Consider the following 23444-nt stretch of genomic DNA (forward strand, 5'->3'; position numbering starts at 1 on the left):
CCTACCAAGAGCAGGGCTTTGGGGAAATGAGGGCAAGAGGGGTTGACTTCAAAGATCAGAGGTGTCCCTTCCCTTTGGTCAAAATTTCTGAAATAGGCAACTGGTGAAATATGTGGTGTGGAACCAGAAGTTCTTTTGTAGTAGGCAGAGTCTGCTTAGAGTCATCACCTCTAATTAGGAATGTGCTAGTCATTATTTCAAAGACATTTAAGGGTAGAGAATGAAGTCGCTTACAGGGGAAGGAGTAAATAACTAGGAATCTGGATGGGGCAGAGGGAGCTAGAAATTGTGGTGCTTAGAATACAGAAGGTTTATATGAAGGAGAGACATACTTCAGACAACTATAGTCTGTGTTCCTTAGCTCTTAACTGAAAAGCAAGGCACAAATTGAAAAGTCATCCCAGGGACATTTTAATTTAGAAAACATGAAGCAAAAGAGCCCAGAGTTTTCACAGTGATATACTAGGAATACAAAGATAACTTTGGCTGTCATTCCTCAAAAGATATATGTCCACCTTGTTTGGGGAGACAATAAATAGATTTTGTCAGCAATGAAGGCAACCCATGAAAATTCAGCCACTAGCTTTGAACAAAAGAAAAATGACCAGTAAAAAAAAAAAATCCTCCTGGATGTTAATAAGCAATTTCAAATGTCTTTGGTTGATTTTCCTGTCTTATAAATTTCTTTGACAACTAGGATTTTAAGCTTATTTTTAGAGAGTTATTGTCTTCCGGGCAATTGACACTTCCTAACTTCCATTGTTTTTAGGAGGAAAATTAGTTATTGAGCTAATTTCCTTTTCCGTATGAAACTAAACTCAGAGACATGCTACTAAAAAGTTGCTTATGGAGTTGGACTTTCTACAAGCTGAAATTAGTACATTTGTTTTCTCTTACTTTCTCCATGTAAAAAAATTTAAAATATATAAAGGGTTTTCTTCCTGACTTGGACATCAGAAAAGAATTTTTTTGTTTACTTAGTGATATGTATTCATATTTATTTAATCATTTATTCCCTCAATAAATGATTATCATGACATATATATGTACTACATTGGCTATGTTTATGCATATATGTATGTGACTATGAATTGCCTATTATTATGCCATATATTGACTATAAGTTCATGGATGACATGTCTTAATAGGTTTAAACAGATTGATGATACTTGATATCTATCCAATAATTTCTAATATGACTAAAATAGCAAAATTATAAAAATAACACAGGAAACCATTTTCAAACAATTATTAGTGATGGATTTTGGTTATTATATTTGACATAAATGAAATATAATTCAGCATATACATTAAGTTGCTTAGATATACATAGACTCAAGTGGGAAAAGAAGACACAAATGTGTTTTTAAAGTTTCTGTTTGCTCACAACACCATTTAATGTATCCCAAAATTTCTCAAGAAATGGAAACTCAAATCTAAATAATAAATCAAGAGAGAGGCATAAAATTATATAGGACTCAAAATTAGACAAGTTTTTGTCAACTAGAGCAGAGATTAGGAAGGACTCAACAGGTAGATGTTTGGAAACCTTTGCATACATTCACATAAGCTGTGATTAGGTGCTAATGACTTTACAGAAGAATTTCAGATTCAAATTTTAAAGATTTATGCAGAATTTGTCCACAGAAGGAAATCTCAATTAAAGTAACACAGATCAAAAATATTTATGGTTTAGAGGTAAATTTACTTGGCATTCGGAAGGATTTGCAGGATAGCAGGGGGAAACAGTGGTGGCCATAGCTGCTTAAGTCTCTAGTTTGAAGCTTTACATGTGGTGAATACTTCAGGAATCTCTGGAAACCTTGGATGGCTCTATCTCGGGAAGCGCATGATTAGGAAAGAACTGAAGTGAAATTCGTTTTGATACCTACAGCAGATGAGAAACGGAGGCAGAGGGACTAGTTGGAATTGGCAGGTAGTGGGTGTAAAGGTAAGAGTGATGGAGATGACCAGGGTATAGATGAAGACTCTGGCGACAAGAAAGGAATGGAGGATGGGAAGGTCAGCTGTCAGCTAAGATGGATTAAACCAGTTATTAAAAAGGTTCAAGAAAACCTTATCTGAATGGTCAGCAAGCTGTTTGAAAGGACACACACAAACTCTCTATCATCATATCTCACGTTAGATCTGAGAATACCAGACAGCAAATGTTGGCTCATCTACAAACTGTTAGTGCAGCGATACATGTGTGGTGACCTTACCTCCTTGCTGTACTCGCTGTCCGAGTCACTGCTAAGTTCTTCAGTGTTCATATTTTCCAAATCAGATTCCCCAGGTGCAATTGGCACTGTCACCGTGAGGCTGGGATTGTGAATAAAGGACTGGTAATCATTTTCATCCATAAAGCTTCTGTCTATACTGCTCCCATAACCACTCATTTTATCCTTTTCTTTGTGGAAAATGTGATCTTTGCTCATCTCAGCAAGGGTACGGTTTGAGATGTAGTTTTCTTTTCTGTTGTTTGGATCTGCTGCTTGTTTTGTGTCCTTGGAACCCTTTGGTTTTTTGGAAAATGATTTTAAGATAAATTCACGGACGGTCTGTTTCACATAATTTATTCCTCTTTTAATTCTGGCCACTGCAATCTGGAGGTTGTTTGCATCGGTGTCTTCTTCAATTGCCGTGAGATTGTCAGAACTAAATGAACTCAGTAACAGAGCCAGAAACAGGTTCAGGACCTATATCAGGGTAGAAGAGGGTGGGGAGAAACAGGGACACAGGAAATACAAAGAAGTACACTTTTCAGAATTACAGGTCACAGTGCAAACCCACAACGACAAAAAAGGCGAAGCACCTTTTCATGAACTTGTAAGAGCTCTCTCCACATACAGACATGGGGGCTCGGGCAGCAGGGGTCAGCAATACCCCTGATGAATTACCAGGAGGAAGAGAGAACCATCCCCCAGCATTATCATCATGCCATTCATCAGTTTGTTTTTCTTCTGTCATGTGAGTCAGTCAAATCCCCTTTATTGAATCTCAAAGGCTCTCTTGACTCCCCTCTGATTACTACTTACTTTCCTGGGAAGCAAATTGTGCAGGAAAATTAGACTATTGTCATTGTGCTGACCATTCAGGTCAAGATTAAGCACATTGAACATAATTCACACAAGACAATGAAACTGATTGGCTGTCTTTATTGAGTATCACTTAGGTCCTGGGAGAACTGGCCAAGGAGGTCAGGGCAATTTGTATCCTTGAAGCAAGATCTTTTTTGAAAGCAAAGTCATTTCTGCCTTTCCTTTCTAAATTAGGTATTCAAGTGAATTTCAGGTGTTAAGATTTTCACAAAGGGCCGAAGACATGTAAATTGTATGTATATTTAAAAGTTTTACATGAGAGTCACACACATACCTGAGCTACCATTAAATATAAGTGTCTTCAAGGCCCAAATTATTTACCTCATATTTTTATATAGGCTCAGAGCAGGAATGGAATCGAATGGGAAAAGGGACAAAGATTACAGCTTAAAAGTGCTTGCTGCTTCCTGGCTGAAACCCTGTTGAGCTCTTTGCCATTATGAACTGCTAAAATAGAGCGCAAATAAATCTTCTTCCCTCCTTTAAATGTTTGTGTCAGGTGTCTGTTACAGGGATGAAAAAGTCTGGCTAACATCATAGAAAACAATTTGGGTAATTGCTAAGACCTTTTAGGTATTTTTAAACTGTTGTCTTTTTAGTATTTTATTAAGAACATATGTTTGTGTTTTAATAGGAATATCAATGAAACACTCTAAAGATCTGTTTTCAGTTAGTGGTCTACTCACTAGTTCCAAGTGATAGAATCTTTCTAGCACCATGCTTATGATACATTACTTCTTTAATGAGAATAGATACTATGATAATATATTTCACTTCAAAACACGACAAGAAACTAATACTTATATTGGTTTAATGGATATCACAAATGAGAACAAAGTCAATTTCATATAAATTTCATTAACACATTAGGAAAAAAAGAAATATTTATGAAAACAGCTGATAGATATCCAAAGTCCAATTTGGTGACAACAATTCTCATCATTGTCTTACCACAGACTAAAGTTGACTAAAATCTACTTTTTCAAGTGTCCCTTTAAAACCTGTGGTTTTTAGGGATTTCAATAACTGTAAATAAACTTGCATAAACAATAAATATGAGAATTTTCCCTTCTGTCTAGTGTGTGTATATGTGTGTGTGTGTGTGTGTTTGTGTGTGTGTGTTTGTGTGTGTGTGTGGTGTGTGTGTGTCTGTGTGTGTCTGTGTCTTTGTCTATGTAGGCATGTGGAGACCAGAAAAGGATGTTTGATGTCCTCTGGCACTTTCAGATTTATTCTATTGCTACAGGGTTCTCACTGAATCTAAATTTGTAATAGATTGGCAGTTAGCAAGTCCCAGTGATCTTCTTGTATCTACCCCCATAGTGCCAGGCCTACAGCACATATGACCATGCTGGGCTTTTTACATGGCTTCTGGGAACTGAAATCAGGTCCTTTTCTTGCACTGAATGCACTCTTGCCTACTTAAGCATATCTTAAGCCCCATAAGAAAGTTTTAAGATGTTAGATAAGTTTAGTGTATACCTTTAACATGAAGTTCCATTATCAGAAACATAATTTTATATTTCTCCCATTTTAAACCTATGTTAGTGGTAGTTCCTTGCTATTCAAGAGTTGATTTGCTAACTTTGTGAATTAGACTTTGTTGTTTTCAAGGTCTGATTATTTATTTGTTAATCTTAAAGACTTGTTTTGGTTGAGACTCATACTTAGAAGTCGAAGCTCTCAGTGAGGACAGGACAGACTACATCTCTTGGCAATCGGTTCCTGGCATTTTTCTTTGGCTTCCTTAATATTTGGCTAAAAGTTTAACATGCCCTATGGCATCTTCCTTGTTTTTCGTAGTGCATTTTTTCTTTAGTGTAATATATTTCTGCTTGTGTTGCAGGGCATATGGAATAACAAGAGGTAGAGACTTGGGTGCTTTAGTCCTGGGATTCTCATCTTCTTTGTTTATGGGCTTTCTATGTTGTCAGAAAGCCCATAAACATCTCTGGAGAGACTGAAAAGTTATTCAATTCTGCTAGCTCTAATCATAGTATCTGTTAGTCTAGGAATATCTTACGTTCGTTTTTTTCTCTTCTCTTCTTATTTATTTATTTTCATTTATTTATTTTTTTACAATAACTAAGTTGAGAACAGTCCAGTTGGCATTCACAATGTATTTGGGAACAGACTTGCATTTCCTTTATCTAGTTCTCCTTGATCAATAAAAGAGAATGTCCCTCATTCCACAGCAGGCACACTACCACAGGTCAAGCCACCTTATTCCATGGGAAAACCTTGTTTGTGATTTGGACCACAAAGCCCTTTCCCTCTTCACCCAGAGCACTAGCAGATACTTCTGTGTCCATGTGCTTCTCATAGAAAGTAGGAAGTCTGCAGTCATTGTCCATGTCCATAAGTTTCTGACGGCTGGTGTCTGGGAAGGAGGCATCACAAAAAAGAGCCAAACTTCTGGTTTTGTTTACTATGATGGATTGATACCTTGTGAGTGAAATGTGAGTCATTCATAATGACTTCCATGTAGATTTAATGCTCATTTATGTTTTACTATAAATCCATTCTTCCTCTCAAAGAATCACACTCTTCACATACCAGTGCTCACACCTAAATATTACATCGTGTCTAGAACATTTTTTTTTTCTGTGAGAAGAGCATTTTCTTTAGCATCACTTATATTAAGCACTTTTTCCATGTCTGATGATTTTTCTGTGTCATTTTTCTTGGTTCCAATATGGCACAAGTATACTGATCACAGGCAGTTTTTATCTTCACTATTTCATGTTAAAATTTTATAAGAAAAAACATACAGATAAAGCTTGTTAGCAGGATGCAAAATTTATGTTCTTTAGCTAGAAATGCCACTGCATTCTTGAAATCCTATTGCCCAGGAGGCTGAGGCAGGAGGATCATGAGTTTGAGACAAAAGACAACAATATGTATTTTTGCATATTAGAAGGATTTGTTTAGCCTATATCACATTAGAAAATGTACTTATCACTACATGAAGGTGATAAAGAATTACAGAGTAGCAATTCATGATGATTAATTTTGTGCAGCAAGGGTATAGAATTACCATTGTATAATTCATCAGTATACTTTTAATATGTTATTACTTAGTGTGTGATCTGACGAATGTAGAATTTCTGTTCTGATCTATAACCCTTATTTTTTAATGGAAGTTATAAGGTCAAAAATATTTAGTAGCTTTGTTCTGAAGAAAGTGAGAGTGAATGTGCTTACCCTATGGTTGGCAGGTGATTTGAAGCCAGTGGACCACAACTAGGGCAAGCCAAGATTGCAGATTTGGAAATCAAGTGGAATGACTCATAGAAGAACATTTTTACCTAATTTTCTCTTTTTGTAAGCTCGAGAGATTTTATCAACAGGTATAAGAAAAAGATCAGAAGCAAAGAAAACACTAATTGGAAATATGAGGAGATTGTTATATGAAAGAAATACCATTAACTTATGGGAGGTAAATTTTTCTGTGAAGGGCCATATACTAAATATTTGGTACTTTGTAGGACATGGATATTTAAGCAGTTCTCCTCTTTGAACATTGAGCATGAATGCAGCCATAGGTAAAATTTAAATGAATGAATATATCCATGTTTCTATAAAACTTCCTATGGACACTAAAAGTTGAACTTCACATGATGTACATATGTCAAAAATATTCTTCATTTATTCTTTTTAACCATTATAAAATATGAAAATCCTTCCTAACTCAAAGGGTCATACAGAGTCAAGGACTCTGAGCCTGGCCCAGTTGCTAGTTTTGTGAATGAAAGGACCCATAACCAATATTCTTATTTGCTTGCTCCATTAGTTGTGATCATTAATTTAATAATGCATTATTTACCACTACAGCTTCATATTTGAAGACAGTTCATGTTTTAAGAGGTTTGAAAACCACAGATTTAATTCATATGACAAAACTATTAAAATGAGAGAATAAAGTAGGACTTTTTCTAGGAGGTAAGTTTGAAAAATATAAATATAGGTTTTCTGGCCAAGGAGATTAAAAGTATTATTTTGTCTTTAAAATAAAGTGAATTTTAAAATTATAAAAATAGTAACATCTGAAAATAATTGTAGTAGAAAATTTAAATATATAAATAGCTCTTACATACCACGAGGTTCCCAATCACCATGACCATCATGTAAACAATAAGGCACATGGTCTGGCCAGCGACCTCCATGCAGTCCCACATGGTCTCTATCCACTCTCCACACAGCACACGGAACACGATCAGGAAGGAGTGGAAGAAGTCGTTCATATGCCAGCGTGGCAGCTTGCAATCCTCGTTGATTTTGCAGACACACTCCTTGTAGCTCTTTCCAAACAGCTGCATGCCGACCACGGCAAAAATGAAGACAATGATGGCTAACACCAGGGTCAGGTTGCCCAGCGCGCCCACAGAGTTACCGATGATCTTAATGAGCATATTCAGTGTGGGCCAGGACTTTGCCAACTTGAAGACTCGCAGCTAAGAACAAAGTTTAGAATTATTTGTAAAACAGTTTTCAGTGTTTCTACTCTTGATTTTTAAGTATACAGTGTAAATTACATTCCATGTTATTATTTTCTAGCTAAAGGCAAATTTTGGTTTCATCTGTCTTTTAATATTCCTGTTGTTTTATAATTACCATGATAATGACAATGCATATTATGAAAAAAGTGTTGCAGTTTTAGTCGAAGATTCTGATAGCAACTTATTTGCATATTCTGTTTTCTTTTAGAATTGGTAGCTCAACCTTAATTTTACTTTCTAGCACTTTTAATATTTTTAGACTGCATAGTGTTGTGTGACAAGGATTTAAACTTTAGTCACTAATCCCATAAATCTATGTACATATTATGCATAAATTTTTGCAAATCATAATCTTCTTACTATGAAATACATCATTACATATCAGATTAAAAGTGTTTCTGTCATATTAGAATACATCATTAAACAGAACAGGCCGTAATTTTAAGTTCCTAATTAAACATGAGGTTCTATCCCTTTAAGTGCACTTGTAAATGAATGGACTTTATTTTGCTAAGTGTAAGATTTGATATTGCCTTCAATTCAACTTCTAAAAGTTTTAAATAATACTACTATAGAGTAAAAAACAAACGAAACCCCAAACCTTATACCCCTTCACTATAGAATATAGCAGTATCTTTAGTTTCTACTCACCAATCTGAATGACCGCAGGACTGATAATCCTTCCACATCTGCTAGGAAAAGCTCTACCAAACTCAGTGTCACAATTAGGCTGTCAAAAATATTCCACCCTACTTGGAAATACTCATAGGGATCCATGGCTATTAACTTCAGTACCATTTCAGCTGCAAAGATCCCTGTAAAGATCTAAATAAAACACAGCATTTTTCTGTTATTGGAAAGTACAGAACCATCCTGATGGTGACAATGACTATTAGTAGTGACCATGTCCCACGTAACGTGCTAGATACTTCAAAAGTCACTGTTGTCTCATGTTTTCCTATAAGCAAGGCATACACTTCCTATAGTTTTCATATAAAGATCAAAAACTTTAAAAGCTCTGGTTATCATGTCGGTTTTCATCATCAGAAATAACATTTAAAAGGATCTTATTAAAACTCCGGAGACATAAGCTTTTGACAACTGACTAATCATTCTTTATTAATACATCTATCTATCTATCTATCTATCTATCTATCTATCTATCTATCTATCTATTATACTTCTTTCTTTATATTATTTATTGTCTACATCTATCTATCTATCTATCTACCATCTATCAATCTATCTATCTACTGATAATCTATTATTTATCTACCTATCACTTATCCTATTTTCTATCTATTATCTATTTGTTATGTATCTATCTAATCATCTATTTATTTGTACATCTATCATTTATATATCTGGTCATTTATTTATTGTATATCTACTTATCTATCATATATCTACTCAGATATTGAATTTTTGATTCAGTTGCCTTTTCTATTTTTTTCTACTCATAGAGTCATAAAGAACACATTGACTCAACTTTTGAGGGTTTTTTAGGGCAGAAGAAAAGTGTTTAACCTCCATGGGGTCAATAACCTTAGATACCTAAAGCACTGACTCAAAAAGTGTAGTATAAAACACATTAATTCATTACACAGGTTTCAAAGGGCTCAAAGATGTAACATAAAAGTTTTTTTTGCTTATGACTCCTGTGGCACACTTTGAGCTGGAAAAATGGTTCTGAGGGAAGTGATGAGACCATTAAAAACAAGAATTATGAAACACTAGCAGGGAGCTGTCCACTCTGGGGTTGTGGTGGTAGATATGAGACTAGGTGGGCTTCTGAGTTCATGTGCTATAGTAAACTCAGAAGGAAGACACTGATCTGCATAATCTATGCCTCCATCAGTAATTAGAAAGCACATACTTCTGCCTTTTGCCAAAGAGAAATAGAAGGAAAGAAGAAAAAATCGAATACAGAAATCAGCTCTGAGTATTTGTTCAAAGTCCTAACTGGTAAGATGTTAGGGAATATTATTTTAATGTATGTTACTTTTGTTTATGTTGTATTTGTTAACTCTGTGAAGCTGTGCTACTGTGCCTATGTAAAACACCTGATGGTCTAATAAAGAATTAAATGGCCAATAGCAAGGCAGGAGAAAGGATATGTAGGGCTGGCAGGCAGAGAGAATATATAGAAGGAGAAAACTGGAAGGGGAGATCGAAGTACAAGAGAGAAGGGGGAGGACTTCAGGGGCCAGCCACCGAGCTACACAGCAAGCCATGGAGTAAGAAACAAAGAAAGGTATACAGGAATAGAAAAGAAAATCCCAGAGACAAAAGATAAATGGGATAATTTAAGTTAAGGAAAACTAGCTAGAAACTAAGTCAAGCCAAGGCCAGGCATTCATAATTAAGAATAAGCCTCCATGTGTGATTTATTTGGGAGCTGGGTGATGGGTCTCCAAAAGGAGAAAAACAAACAGACAAACAAGCAAACAAACAATAATAGAAGACTAAATCTGGGTTCAAACTACGTTCTTTGAAATTATAAAGGTCTGGATTCCCCACCACCACTATTTCAGAATAGTACAGCCAAAGCGTTTCTAAAAACACCTTGAGAATGTATTCATTCAGGAAGTGCAATGTAATGATAAAAAGTGTTTTTAAAACCATTTCAAACTTTGAAATGTTGACAGATATCTTGGCAGTTAAAGGACATTGTAATTCCTGAAATGGTAACATGTTTGAAAGTAGTATAGCTATTTACAGGAACCCTCATGACTGGAAAAGTACCTTAAGATAGTATATAGTATCAGAAGCTTGACTTTGTAGCTGGAGTCATATGGTAAACTCAGTGTCTGCATAATTAGTTGTAGACACAGAAGTTTAAAAACCAGAAGGAAATGAAAAGATGACACCCAGAGAGAAAAGGTTGTGGGGACACAACTCACCAGGTTCCCCACGGCAAGTACGTTTTTGAATTCATCAGTCATTGGATGGTGCTCCATAGCCATAAATAATGTGTTTAGAACTATGCAAATGGTAATTGCAAGATCTACAAAAGGATCCATTACGATAAAATAGATGAACTTTTTGAATTTTATCCAATATGGAGAGCAATTCCAGATTAAAAATGTGTGAGCGAATCTGTACCACCATGGTGGACATTTTTGTCTAGACTCTTCAAGTTCTGGAAAGAAACAGCAAACATGAAATCACTCACTGGTCTAGTTTACTCACTACCAGGTAGAAATCAGCAATAAAATCTAATATTCAAACAAATGTTGTGGTTTAATTTTTCTATAAAAGTGCTATTTCTTTGAAAACCCAGAAGACTATGTGAAAGTTTTGTACCACATATTTATTGGCGAGATGAAGCAGAGAAAGGTATTAATGACCAAATGCAGACATAGGGGCACCTCTCAGATAAATATCCACTAGCACAGTGATGAGGTGTTGCAGCCTTGACATTGAAACACTGCCCCGAGTGTGACAGCAAGTAACTGCCACACCTGCCTGTGACCTGCCCCTGGGGCATGGCCAAGAGGAGACCCCTCAAGACCCCAGGTGCATACATGCTTGACTCTCTGTCTCTTCTTGATCCCTTGTGGTCCTGAAGGCTGGATTGTAGACCAAGCAGGATTTCTCCACTGGGTTGCACATTGTCTCTCCCGGATCCTGTAACTGACCCCTTACTGGCTGTAAGTTATCCCAGAAATAAACTTCTTTCGATTACTAGATAAATTATGTGAAATTGCCTCCTGAATAATAGCAATACTGGGCACTATGGTTCATGCTTGCAATCCCAACACTAGGGAGGTGGAGGCAGGAGAATCATGAGGTTTGGTGGTCAGCTAGTATGGTTGAATCAGTGATCTCCTGGTTTCATGAGAGACCCTGTCCCCAAAATTACATGGAGAACAGTAGAGGAAAACATTCAATGTCAATGCACAAATGCACCATACACATGTGCACATACACCTCTCCAACACATGGTTATCATTACTATTGATTAAACACCATTTTTTTGTATGAAAGTTACGTTTTGTATGTACACTATGTTTACATATACATAAATTATATGTATAACTATAAATTATAGTATTCTAACATATACATAAATTCTAGTGTTGTTTATTAATTAAGATAACCTGCTTCTTATTTGAATGAACACTTTTCAAGGGTTTAAGCAAATACAATGGCATATAGATTCATCTGCTCATGAGATTTTTAACTTCTCTTTCATAAAATCAATATTTCTTTTTAGTTATTCCTTTTCATCTTTAACATGCTTTGAATTATTCTTAATAATTTCACATATCTCTTTAAAGGTGATTGTAGTTTATATTAATTTTATTTAAGAACCCATAAGCTAAAATTATTACCACATACCTTCTACAGTGTTGGTTAGAATGCTTGCCCTGCTCATTGCTCTTTGCCTGAGATGCGGATCATTTAGCATGTCTTCTGACAGGAAGTAAGAACTGGAGAGTCTTTTTTTGCGCATTTGATTAGTTGTGCCCTAATGGGGGGAAAAGGTGACTAATTACAGTCTTAAAAACATAATTCTAATATAGCATAAGTAGAAATAAAAACTGGCTTGGGTAGCTGTAATGAATAATTAAAAGTAGAGATTAGATTACTAGATTCACATGATGACTCTTCTACTTGCTAGTTGTATGCAAGAGGAAGGTTACTTAATGCATCCATCATGAGTAAAATGCTTATAACAAAAGATCTTGCCTTATACTCTTGTTTCAGGAGTTTCAGGAAATGTTCTTAATTATATTCTCATTATAGCACTATCGCTATAGTTCTCATTATAGCACTATTGTGTTGTCTCTGCATATACAACTTAATCAAATATTTACCAAGGAAATATTATACATAAAACAACTAGACAAGAGATGTAGAGGTATGTGGACAAAAGGGTAGAGTCAAATACTCTAATTTCAGTAATTGTTATTCCCACTGTTTAATGAGATACCAATATGAATGAAAACTACTTTAAGAATTTTTTCTTAGAGCTGAAAGATACTTAATAACACAATATGTAGATATCACTAAGTGATTCAGTTTGAAAAAGATATTTAAGACTGATGGCAAATGTAGCAGCATGGAGAGTGTAGGCTTTATCTCAAAGAGGTGACCGCAGTGCAGCTCTAACAACCATTGACATGCAGTAATTTGAACTGAGGCATGCCAGGCATATTCATCTTTAAGAGAAAGTGATTGTTTTTCAAGCATGCTGACTGATTTAAAAAACAAAAACAAACAAACCAATAAACAAAAAGTCCTGCATCGGTCTTTCAAAGTACACACCCTCATACACATAATATATATAAACAAATCTACAACCTTACAGCTGTCATGTACTAGCATGTATGTGCTATGTGATAGAGAGTAGATACTTTACCAACATATATATATATATATATATATATATATGTTAATGGTTAAAAATTATGTGATTATAAGGATGCAAAGTTGTATGTAGTTATGTATATATGCATATCAAAATATAGACATGTATACATAATCATATTTGTATATATGTGTATGGGCACGTAATGCTGTGCTTTCTCTGCTAAACTCTCTTTATTCCCCCAAATAAAAAAGAATTTAATACAAATTCTTTTTCACATAGGCATGTCTATAGTGTACAGATTTTATTATTTTTCATGCACTGATAGATGTGTACATGTAAACTGTGCATTATGCCAGACCTCTATGATGATCACACTTGTAATTCTTCAGGTTTTATAACTTTAGCTTTTTAGTTTTGTGGTTTTGATTTCCTCTAGTAAAAAGCCAATTCTTAAGTAAAATACTTCTTTTAAAAAGGTTAAATCACCTACAAATACGACATAAATTGCACATCGTTTTACAGATTACAAACATCATTGAAATATAAAGCTTAAGTATCATTTCATAGAAATGTAACATGCTGCTTCACAAGAAGAAACCAGCTGAACAGACAGGCTTAAGCTGTATCATGCAAGCATAGAGGTTGCAAAGCTACCCCAGAGCACGTGCATGTTCTTCAAACTGAAATGTGTGTATGCAAGACTTTGATGGAATTTTATTCCCACTTCAAATACTGCACAGTTTGCTAATACAGACACATGGATAACAGTGTATGATGGAAACTTGGTGGGTTAACGACAGCCCTTGCTGATATTTGGTAATGCAGCATAACATAACTACTCGGCAAAATATGGATCCTCCAGGAACCAGAAAAATCTGATCTTCAAGCCTAATCAGACATTTTTTTAAGGGTTCAGAGACCCAAAGACACTGGGAATGTTATGTGAGAATAGCTACACTTTTAAATTTATGTTTATTTGTTTCAGATATCTTCTATTAATAGACTTCAAAAAATGCATTTAAAATGAAAGTGATACATTTCATTTGTTTAGAAGAATAAGTATAGCAATTCTAAATTATATGCAAGCTTAGAAACCTAACATCCATTGGAGAGGCAGTAGGGATGAAGGTTAAGAGCCTACCCTTGGGACATAGGGCCTTTGTGGAAATGTCAGAGCTGCTCCTGAACTATGGTTACATGTGGTTTATTTCTCCTGTTTGAGATGATAATAATATATCATCTCGTACAGATGTTGTAAAGCTTAAGACTGTGTTTGCTGTTACTACTGTTGTTATTAACAACTCAAGTAAGAGTCTCTTGCAATAGGTATATATTAAGTGACCTGAAATAAACAGAAGTAAGTGGCAAGAGATCCAGGTTTCTCTACAGAAATGAGGCCTGTTTACTAATAAGGTCAGCCTACTCAATATGCTGTAGGTGTAAATGTTTTCTAAAGTGATGATTTGCAACCTTTAACCATGACACAAATATATATAAATATATCCTTTTACGAGCATGGGATATAAAATATCTTTGTTTGTTTAAAATTTTTGTATTTTTTTTAAATTATGTGTTTGTGTGTCTGTGTTAAGCACACGTGAGTGCAGTACCCATTGGTGCCAGAAGAGGGAGCCATATCTCATGGAATCAGAGTTACAGTGGTTCCTTTTGTGAGCTGCCTGACTTGGTGCTGTGCCATACGGCCCTTATTCACCGAGCCATCTCTCTAGCCCCATAAAATCTTTGAATCGGGTATTTACAGTACCTAACATGGGGACTGAACTATGAATTGAAGCTGTGTTTTCACAGGGAAGGCATCACCAAATGCAGAGCCATTCACAGGCTAGAGAGCAGACCCCCCAGCAGAGAGACTGACTGATGCACCAGTAAGAGCCCAGGCATGCCTGAGCTATGGAAAACATCCTTACGCTGTCGTCGGAAGTTGCCTTATCTATTATCACCTCTGGAAGAAGCTGTCCATTGGGGACCATGAGGGCTGAGGGTCCATCAACAAGCGACACCACGCCATTGCAGTCCACCGCACTGTGCATCTTCCCGTTCACCTGCAGCATTTGGGGGGACCTACTGGCCTGGCTGATGTTACTGCTGCGTCGTTCCCGGGGTCTGTGAGGCACAAATAGTGAACCCCGTCTGCTCTCGTTGTCTCCAAAAATGCTATGTTCATCATCAGCGAATTCAGTCTCAGATCCTAGATCTCTTCCTCTACCCTTAAAACTGAAGAGGCTGGTTCTGCTGCTGCGCCTTGCCGAGAACAAGGAGCCACGAATGCTGAGTGGTGACTGTGGAAAAAGCAAGACAGAAAGTGTCTGCTGGAGCTCCTACAAATAAGAGCAGACTCCATGAAATTACCATTAAGTCTTTAGTCTTAAAGACCAGTGATGCTGTGTTTGCTTAAGAGAACCGTATTTAAAAGAAAAGCAATTCAATAAAAAGACCAGTTCTAGCAAATAAAGGCTGCACTATTAGGAGAATCCATAATCAGAACCCAAAAAAAGGACCTATCCAGTTTCTAATACTAAAACTCATCCTTTAGCTTTTTGGTTTATCAGTTCCTAAGTTCCATAAGAAGTTGAAACTTTAAAAACATATTTATTTTTGGGTGGGGGGACCTGTGCTAAGGCATGAGCCTAGAGGTCAGTTGTCTCCTTCTACCAGAAGGGCTGGGGACCCCATTAGTTTGTAAACTGGAGATCAGATGGGTGTGCTTTAAAGGATCTAATAGTCAGTGAGATTGAGAGACAGGGACTATAACAACTTTGGGGTTGGGATTGAGGTTGCTCCTAAGGGGAACACAGGAAAACTGTCATCTTCATAAGACTCCTGCCCAGGGTAAACTGATTCCATAAATGGAAATCCAGGGCAGATTATTTAGAAGTACTAAGTTCAATAAACATTAGTGCTTGCTGTATTAAAGCCAAGTGGCAGGCACTGGGAACAGTGGAAAATGAATACGACAAGGTCTTTGCTTTAGTACAAGCCTGGACTCCCTCTTGTCTTTTCTTGGATTAGTATCATAAGGATTCCAGCTGTCTCTCCTGGATTGTACCCTGTTTGCAGACAAGGATTGATGGTCTGTTACTTCTGTGCTTCACACCCAAGGAACAGAAGCTGGAAACTTCAAGCTGTGGCCAAGATGACAATGGCAAGAGTCCTGGACCAGGCATGGAATATAAGACTGAGGAATCTGTTCCTCTGCAGCGGACAGAGGGAGCTGTGTGGGATTGTGGGTGTGGGGTGCTTGAGCTGAATAGGGGAAGAGGGGGTGCTGCTGTGAGAGGAGAAATTAATAAGGGAAATCATCAGTAAGAAGCAGACTGGGCTAGGGATATAGGTAAGTCGGAAGTATGCTTGCCTAGTACGCATACCATCTTCGGTTCAAATCCCAGCCCTGCATTGGGCATGGTCACCAATACCCATAATCTCAGCACTGGAAAGATAGAAGGAGGAAGATCAGAAGTTCAAGGTCATTCTTGACTATATAGCGTTTGAGGCTAGTCTTGGGGAAAAAATAAAAAGAATAAAAGAAAAGGGAAAAAGTCTGTACTAAGCAACAGAGACAGGGAAGGAGTGGAAGTCTTCAGGTAACAGTGAGCACCCCAGTCAGGCAAACGAGGAATCCAGGAAGGCAGAGGAACCTGAGAAGGTGAAGCCAAAGCCAATTGGTGATCTGTACAAGGTGTGACTCTTGATCTTCAGTGTTTATTTTGCAGAGTGACCCAACCCATAGGTGTACGTCTGTTATGACAACAGTTGAGGTGGGGCTGTGTAATGGGTAAATGTTTGGTAGCTCTGGAGCCATAGCTCATCTCATGGGTTTGCAGGGGAATGTGGGGGTGGAGGTTTCAGTGTAAAAAGCAAGACAGTGAGAGGGAAAATCCACAGGAGAGGAATTCATTTACTAGGCAACCAGAAGCTTCTGTGCTTGGAGTGGAGGATGTCAAAGGCATGGCTGCCTGGTGCTTTGGTCCATGCTAGTCTACAGGACTGAAGAAGGGAGAGGCACCAGGCTAAGATTATGGCCTGGCGCCTTCCTTCCTTCCTTCCTTCCTTCCTTCCTTCCTCCCTTCCTTCCTCCCTTCCTTCCCTCCCCTCATCCTCTTGTTCTCACCATGAATGAGGTCTTAAAAACATTCACTAAATACAACAACGGAAATTAATCTGTGGAGTGAACAAACTCTTCAGTCTTACAGTAGTTTTGCAGGAACATTTTATTTTAGAAAAAAAATGTTTCTTAGAGAAGATATGGCAATTCTGAAGCAACTGCTTTTTTTTTTAAATGAAAATGACAACTTAACTGAAAAAAAAAAACATATACATCTCTCTTCTTTCCATAAGCACCCAGCCAAAGGTAGTGTTTTAGGTAAAACATGGTGGTGAAGCCCCCTTCCTGTCCTGGGCCCCGACTCCAGAGTTAAACCTTGCTCTGCCTGTTGACTGTGAAGCCTCGCCTGGTGATGCCAGCAGTACCTGGTTAGGAGTGGACAGCCTCTTCTCCCTGGCACGGTGGTGCCCTTCCACCCCGAGGTGGCAGCTTTTCCTTTTGATGCTTTCATCTGATTCTGACTTGGACAGTTTCTCGTCATCGCCTTTTTCCTCGCCACTGGAGATCTTCTTCTGGTTCTTTTTCTTTCTTCTGTTTCTTCTCTCCTTGGCACTCTTTGAGCTCAGCCTGGAGGTTTCTGAAGAACTCTCCGAGAGACCCATCATCCTGCTCCGCCCGATACTACTGTACTCAGCAGCTGCTGCAGCGATCGCCTGTTGGGCCATGACAATCAAAGCATTTAAGTAATTTCCAAACCTTGACAAAGCAAGCCTCAGGGTACCCAACCTGTGCAGGCAGTGACAACTCTTGTCCAGGAAGTGACCTACATTTTGCTGTATGATGACCAGCCAGCCTATGAAGCATGTTCTCTTCCTCCCACACATTATAATAAAGTTTCAGTATCTGTAACTCTTACATGTTGTGAACTTTCTTAGAATTAAGCAAATTGAAGTATTATGTGTTGAAGTTCTACAGGTACTTTTGCAATATAAAACTCACACAAACTGTGTGCTAAGATACTGAGTTTGCAGATCAGGTAAGCAACTCAGTGTCAACAATGGAATCTGGCACTCCATAGCTTAGTGAGAGTAGTGTATCTGAATATGAAAATGAGTTATTAAGGAAATAGCCTGTCAAGAAAAGTTGTAAGTTACAATGATTCTTATCTTAAGAGATTTGTGAGATCTCAGAAGTGAGCTGTACCAGGGATAGAAGGTACTTGTATCACCTCACTGGAAAAAAATTGCTTTTTAAAAATAGAATAATAGTACTGGGCTCTACCCTAGAGTTTATGACTTCCCCAGTTATTTAGCTAAATGGCATGTTGTTAAGTTGTCTTCTAAATATTTATGTTCATACCCCTGTACTTGGGCTGTCCTCAGTCATGGTTATAGAAGCTTATTTTTGCAGTAGGGGACAGTTAATGCAGAAGTGAATGATTGATCTAAGTACTGAGAATAAGAAACTGAGTGCTCAGCCCTAAATGGGACATCCATCAACCCCCTTACCCACATACAACAAGGCTCAGGGAAAAATCATGTAAGAGCCAGAAAATGGGGTTTAGAGCTTTGAAATGTTGACTTCTGGGCATGATGTGGCTATCACATCCAAGAACCCAGAGCAACTGTGGTTACCTGCACAAGACCTGCACAAGAGCAAGCCAACCAAAATTCAGGCAGTGATGGGGAAGGTGCTCTCTGGGCCCCAGCCCTTAATGAGGGGCTACTGGCAGTTGATGGCAGCTGGGGCAGGGAGAATCACTTTTTCTTTGTGTGTAAAGCCATTGGTAGTTTTCCCATGGTCCAGGGGATGATAATTATGCACCTATGGGCAGCACTAATCAGACTTAGTAGATCATCAAAAAAGAAAAAAAAAGACATGAAATTGGGAGGGGTGGGCTGGGAGATTTAGAGGAAAGGAGAGTGAGGTGAGTGGGTATGAGTAGATATGAATATTTCCTTGTTTATATGTTTGAAATTCTTAAGAGTAAAGGAAAATTATTTAAGAAAACAAGAAAGAAAAGATGGACAAAAAGATGCAAAGGAAAAGGAGGAAAGTACCTGCAATCTTACCCTCAGAAAGGAGTTGTGGTAATATTTCTCCAGGTCATTTGTGTATTTGGGTAACATTTAAATTGTGATTGTATCCTGTGTATCATTCCACCCATTGTTATTTTAGCAATGTTTTCCTCAAGACAGAATTTTCTCAAAAGCACATAACTTTATAGATGAATACAATGTCAAGACTCAAATACACCATAATCCTACTACATGTTTTTGGACTCTTTGAAATGGGTTATATTTCTGAATTTTAACATTATTAAAATGCTGTACTACACATATTTATGCATCAGGATTTCTCCGCATCACAGATTATTGGTCTGGGCTAATGCTAGAGTCATTCAAGAGGTTAGCTATACCAAATCATCTGACAGGTTTTAAAGCTTTTACTAAATGCTGTGGGATGGTCTGTGTGTCAAGTGTGTTGCTGATTGGTCAGTAAATAAATCACTGATTGGCCAGTGGCTAGGCAGGAAGTATAGGCGGGACAAGGAGGAGAATAAAGCTGGGAAGTGGAAGGCTGAGTCAGAGAGACACTGCCAGCCGCCACGATGACAAACAGCATGTGAAGATGCTGGTAAGCCACGAGCCATGTGGCAAGGTATAGATTTATAGAAATGGATTAATTTAAGCTATAAGAACAGTTAGCAAGAAGTCTGCCACGGCCATACAGTTTGTAAGCAATATAAGTCTCTGTGTTTACTTTGTTGGGTCTGAGCAGCTGCGGGACTGGTGGATGAGAGAGATTTGTCCTGACTGTGGGCCAGGCAGGAAAACTCTAGCTACAACTAAACATTTGAGATTATCTGTCTCTGTACAGGTCCTCCCAGCCTTTTCTACTGAAGTACGCCTTTGCAGAGAAGATTATCAGGCACTGTGCCTTACTCGTAAGTGGTCACAATCCTTAGTGTGGCTGTCTGAATCTGAGAGTTTATAACATTAGCAAAAATTAATAAACTTTTTTATCTTTAAACTATTGACTAATATTATTTGTTACAGTTACATATTCTTACAATTATGAGGGTCACTTCACAAGATAGAGTCCATGCCTGGTACTATCAACTAAGTTAAAAACCCATGATTGAGGAGGTCTTCAACCCTATGTGGGAGCGTACTGGTGCTAATTAGCTAAATTGACATGGTGACAAACAGGCTGCTTCCTAAACAGCTATGTTTATTCCGATCAACAAATGTCATTCTCAGTCTTAACCAGAGAAACTTCTCTTGGCAGTGAAAGGTGGTGACTGAAGAGTTTTATGACTTCTCAAAACACCAAGAATAAGTGACAGCTGAGTGTACAGCCCTCAAAAAATTCCATTCATATCACTCTCTGCAAGGCTCTGGAAACAATGCTCAAGTGGGGACAGGAATAAGAGAAATGAAATTCTGTGACATAAGAATGACACAACCAATGACATCAGAGCAGCAGAGGCTGCCAGCAGGGGGCTTGCACAAGGCCGGGACTGTCAGCATCCAATTATATATTTGGAGGGCCCATGTGGCCCTACCCTCCCTGCTGACTAATGAGCTACTGATGGATTCTGAAGGAGAGGTAGACACTGTCTTCAGTATTGTATCCACTGATTAGCTCAGGAGGTTCAAGTGAATAGTAGCAAATCTGTGGACATAGACAACCCTGGTTAAACTCAGTGGGTTAAAAGAACAAAAAAAGACATGGCTGTGGGAAACCATGGACTTGTAGAGTGGGATTGCAGGGTAATCAGGTGAGAGGAAAGTAAGAGAGGGTTAGGGAGGCAATAATCAGAATGTACTATCTGTGTATGAAATTGCTAAAGAAAAACTATTATCGCTGAAAAGGTACACAATTCTTATATTCTTCCAAACCGTCATGCTGACACATTCTGGGTGGTAGAATTTGTGAGCAATGTCTCAAAACATCTATTATGAAACTGGGAGATTATTTTGGGAGGTGTCAGTTCTAACTCTGTTTAGAACTCATTCCTTCCAAGCACATTAGAATCAAGAGAATGTGATTTACACAGCTAACAGGAATTGTTTCTTGGCTTTTCCGCCAATATCAAGGGCAGTCTACAGAAATCAGGAGAGGTGACATGGAAAAGACCTTTGTCTCCCCTTTGCCTTTATATTTGTAATGACAAATACTTACCTCAGCTTCTTCCTGCTCTTTTTTGAGTCGGTCTAACATCTGCTGAAATTCTAATTCTTTCTGTTTAGCTTCTTCGATGTTGGCCTGGTTCTGTTCCTCATACGCCATGGCTACCACAGCCAGGATCAAGTTTATCAGGTAAAAGGAGCCCAGAAAAATCACCACGACAAAGAAAATCATGTAGGTTTTGCCAGCAGCACGCAGGGTCTAGGGATGGAGAGGGACATTGTTATTTTAATGATACAAACATTTTACTAAGTTTTTTCCTTGTGATTGGTATACAAAGAACATACAAATCAGATATTTTGTATAATTTCATGTTATAGAAATATAAGTGAAAATAATATATTTGAAGAAAATCAGTATTAAACAAACTTTTTTTAATATTATAAAAATTATAGCAATGTAATGAACTGGCACTAAAGGTTTGATTTTTCACTATATATGATAATATAACAATCCCTCGTTTTCCACATTTTTTTAAATTACTGGTAATTTTAGCTTCCATGCTGTCTTTTAATTTTTTGAAACAGGCCCCTTATTGTTAAAATCCTATTCTTTCCTTTTTAAAGCATGGCTTATTGTTTTAAACTTTGATGCAGACAGACTGCCCTATTGATTGAATTTATCTATTGATCTCAGGGATATTTATTTTTATCTAGGATCACCATGAATAATTTTTAAATGCAGCTTGTCTCCTGCCATGTACTGCATTTTTAGATTAATTCAAAATCGTACAGAGATACTAGGGAAACTTATCTACCTCTGAAATCTCTAATGTTTAGTTACTCAATTCCAGGTTCTATCACTCTGTTGTTATTGTTTTTCTCTTGAATAAATTTCTAGAATTGGAATTATTAGGTTAATGGAAACATTTATTTTGACTTTCATTAACTTTCTACAAAGGTTACTACCAGTGTGTGAAAAGTTTAACTTCCATTTCTCAACTTAAATATGTCCATCTTTTCACTTCCCTTTATAAAATGATGTGTCAGTTTTTTTATTTATAGGACCTCAATTTAGTTAAGATAAACCCCTTGTCTATATTTATAAAGCATGAGGACTATGCTATGGATACTCTGGAGGATGAAGAAAGAGGGCCATGTGAGCCCAGCAATAAAGCATTCTTAGACTTTGTTTCTACCTCTGCATTATTACTATTACTTTTATTTTCCTACAAAAGATATTTTTATACAATTTTATAACATTTATAATATTCACAGAAGAGGCCCAAATAAGTACCTGTAGTAATGCTGAGAAAGGAAATTCATGGCTACATGGAATAATAGATTTATCATTTCAACCACTTTCCTTTTGGGATTGGGTGCTGAGAATATGGAATAAACACATAGAGCCCATATGGCAAGTGCCTCACATCCATGCTAGAGTAGATAGCGACGTGAATGAACAGTAGAGCAGATTGATGTTGCAAGCTGAGGAATATTTAAAGGGCCATGAAGTCCAGAGGAGGAAGTAATTGACAAAGGAGAGAAAAGTTTGGGGTTGTTTGAATTTTAAATGATATTATAATAAAAAACCGGGAGCCAGGTGTTGGGGTAAATGCTAAAGGATCAGAGAGACAAATGAACAAGCCATAGCCGCTTCTCACCTTGTCAACTCCCCCAATCCTCTGATTGAATGTCTCTGAATCCTCAGCTGAAAGAGGTCCAGCCAAAAAGGCTCTAGTTCCTGTTTCCTCAGGCCTTGTATACCTTTCTCTGCCCAGTCATGTTACTTCCTTCCTAGTGCTGGGATTAATGGCATGTGTGCTTCCCAAATACTGGTAGCAAAGGCATGAGATCTCAAGTGCTGGGATTAAATGTGTGTGCCACCACTGCCTGGCTCTGTTTCTCTCCTAGACTGAATCAATTTCTCATAATCTGGGATGGCTTTGAACTCATGGAGATCCAGATGGATCTCTGGATCTCTGTCTCCCGAGTGCTAGAATTAAAGGTGCGTGCCACCATTGCCTGTCCTCTATGTTTAATCTAATGGCTTGTTCTGTCCTCTGATCTTCAGGCAAATATTATTAGGGTACAACAAAATACCACCACGGTTTGGAGAAGAACTGAGTATTAAATTGTAAAGAAAGGTCTAGCACTGAAGTCTGGTGGGCCAGTACAGGAGTGTCTTGCAGGCCTGTGAAGAAAGTGGTGAGTATGAAGAGGCAGTTCAAGAAACTGCGATGTTCTCTGCTCTACGTCAGACCCTATGGGGTAATATACTAAGGAAGACCTAAAAATTAACGTTGCTCAGAAGATGGAAGAAAATTA

The 23444-nt window shown here is 37.6% G+C and overlaps 1 protein-coding gene and 1 long non-coding RNA gene across 14 annotated transcripts in view; one reads left to right on the top strand and one right to left on the bottom strand.

Annotated features, from left to right (window-relative positions):
* LOC128101831 (uncharacterized) overlaps positions 1–23444 on the top strand; it is a 246304-nt gene that overhangs the window by 93256 nt on the left and 129604 nt on the right. For 6 of the 10 annotated variants that reach the window (XR_008215208.1, XR_008215205.1, XR_008215202.1 and 3 more), the window contains exon 4: positions 21240–21309. The exons of the other annotated variants lie outside the window; for them this stretch is intronic. This is a non-coding gene — a long non-coding RNA (uncharacterized LOC128101831). The remainder of the gene's footprint in view (positions 1–21239; positions 21310–23444) is intronic. 10 annotated transcript variants of the gene reach the window in all.
* The window catches only part of Scn9a (sodium voltage-gated channel alpha subunit 9), a 157403-nt gene that overhangs the window by 42726 nt on the left and 91233 nt on the right, over positions 1–23444 (bottom strand). For 2 of the 4 annotated variants that reach the window (XM_052725229.1, XM_052725228.1), the window contains exons 10-17: positions 21172–21378; positions 17409–17696; positions 14882–15220; positions 11945–12074; positions 10504–10742; positions 8252–8425; positions 7199–7555; positions 2223–2699 (exon numbers count right to left, since the gene is read on the bottom strand). In XM_052725229.1, the coding sequence (XP_052581189.1) occupies positions 2223–2699; positions 7199–7555; positions 8252–8425; positions 10504–10742; positions 11945–12074; positions 14882–15220; positions 17409–17696; positions 21172–21378 (2211 nt within the window). Of the gene's footprint in view, positions 1–2222; positions 2700–7198; positions 7556–8251; positions 8426–10503; positions 10743–11944; positions 12075–14848; positions 15221–17408; positions 17697–21171; positions 21379–23444 lie in introns of all 4 variants that reach the window. The other 2 variants (XM_052725227.1, XM_052725226.1) reach the window with 1 other exon arrangement.

Source organism: Peromyscus californicus, unplaced genomic scaffold, assembly GCF_007827085.1.
Source record: "Peromyscus californicus insignis strain IS unplaced genomic scaffold, ASM782708v3 Scaffold_7__1_contigs__length_154581171, whole genome shotgun sequence".
Taxonomy (NCBI): domain Eukaryota; kingdom Metazoa; phylum Chordata; class Mammalia; order Rodentia; family Cricetidae; genus Peromyscus; species Peromyscus californicus.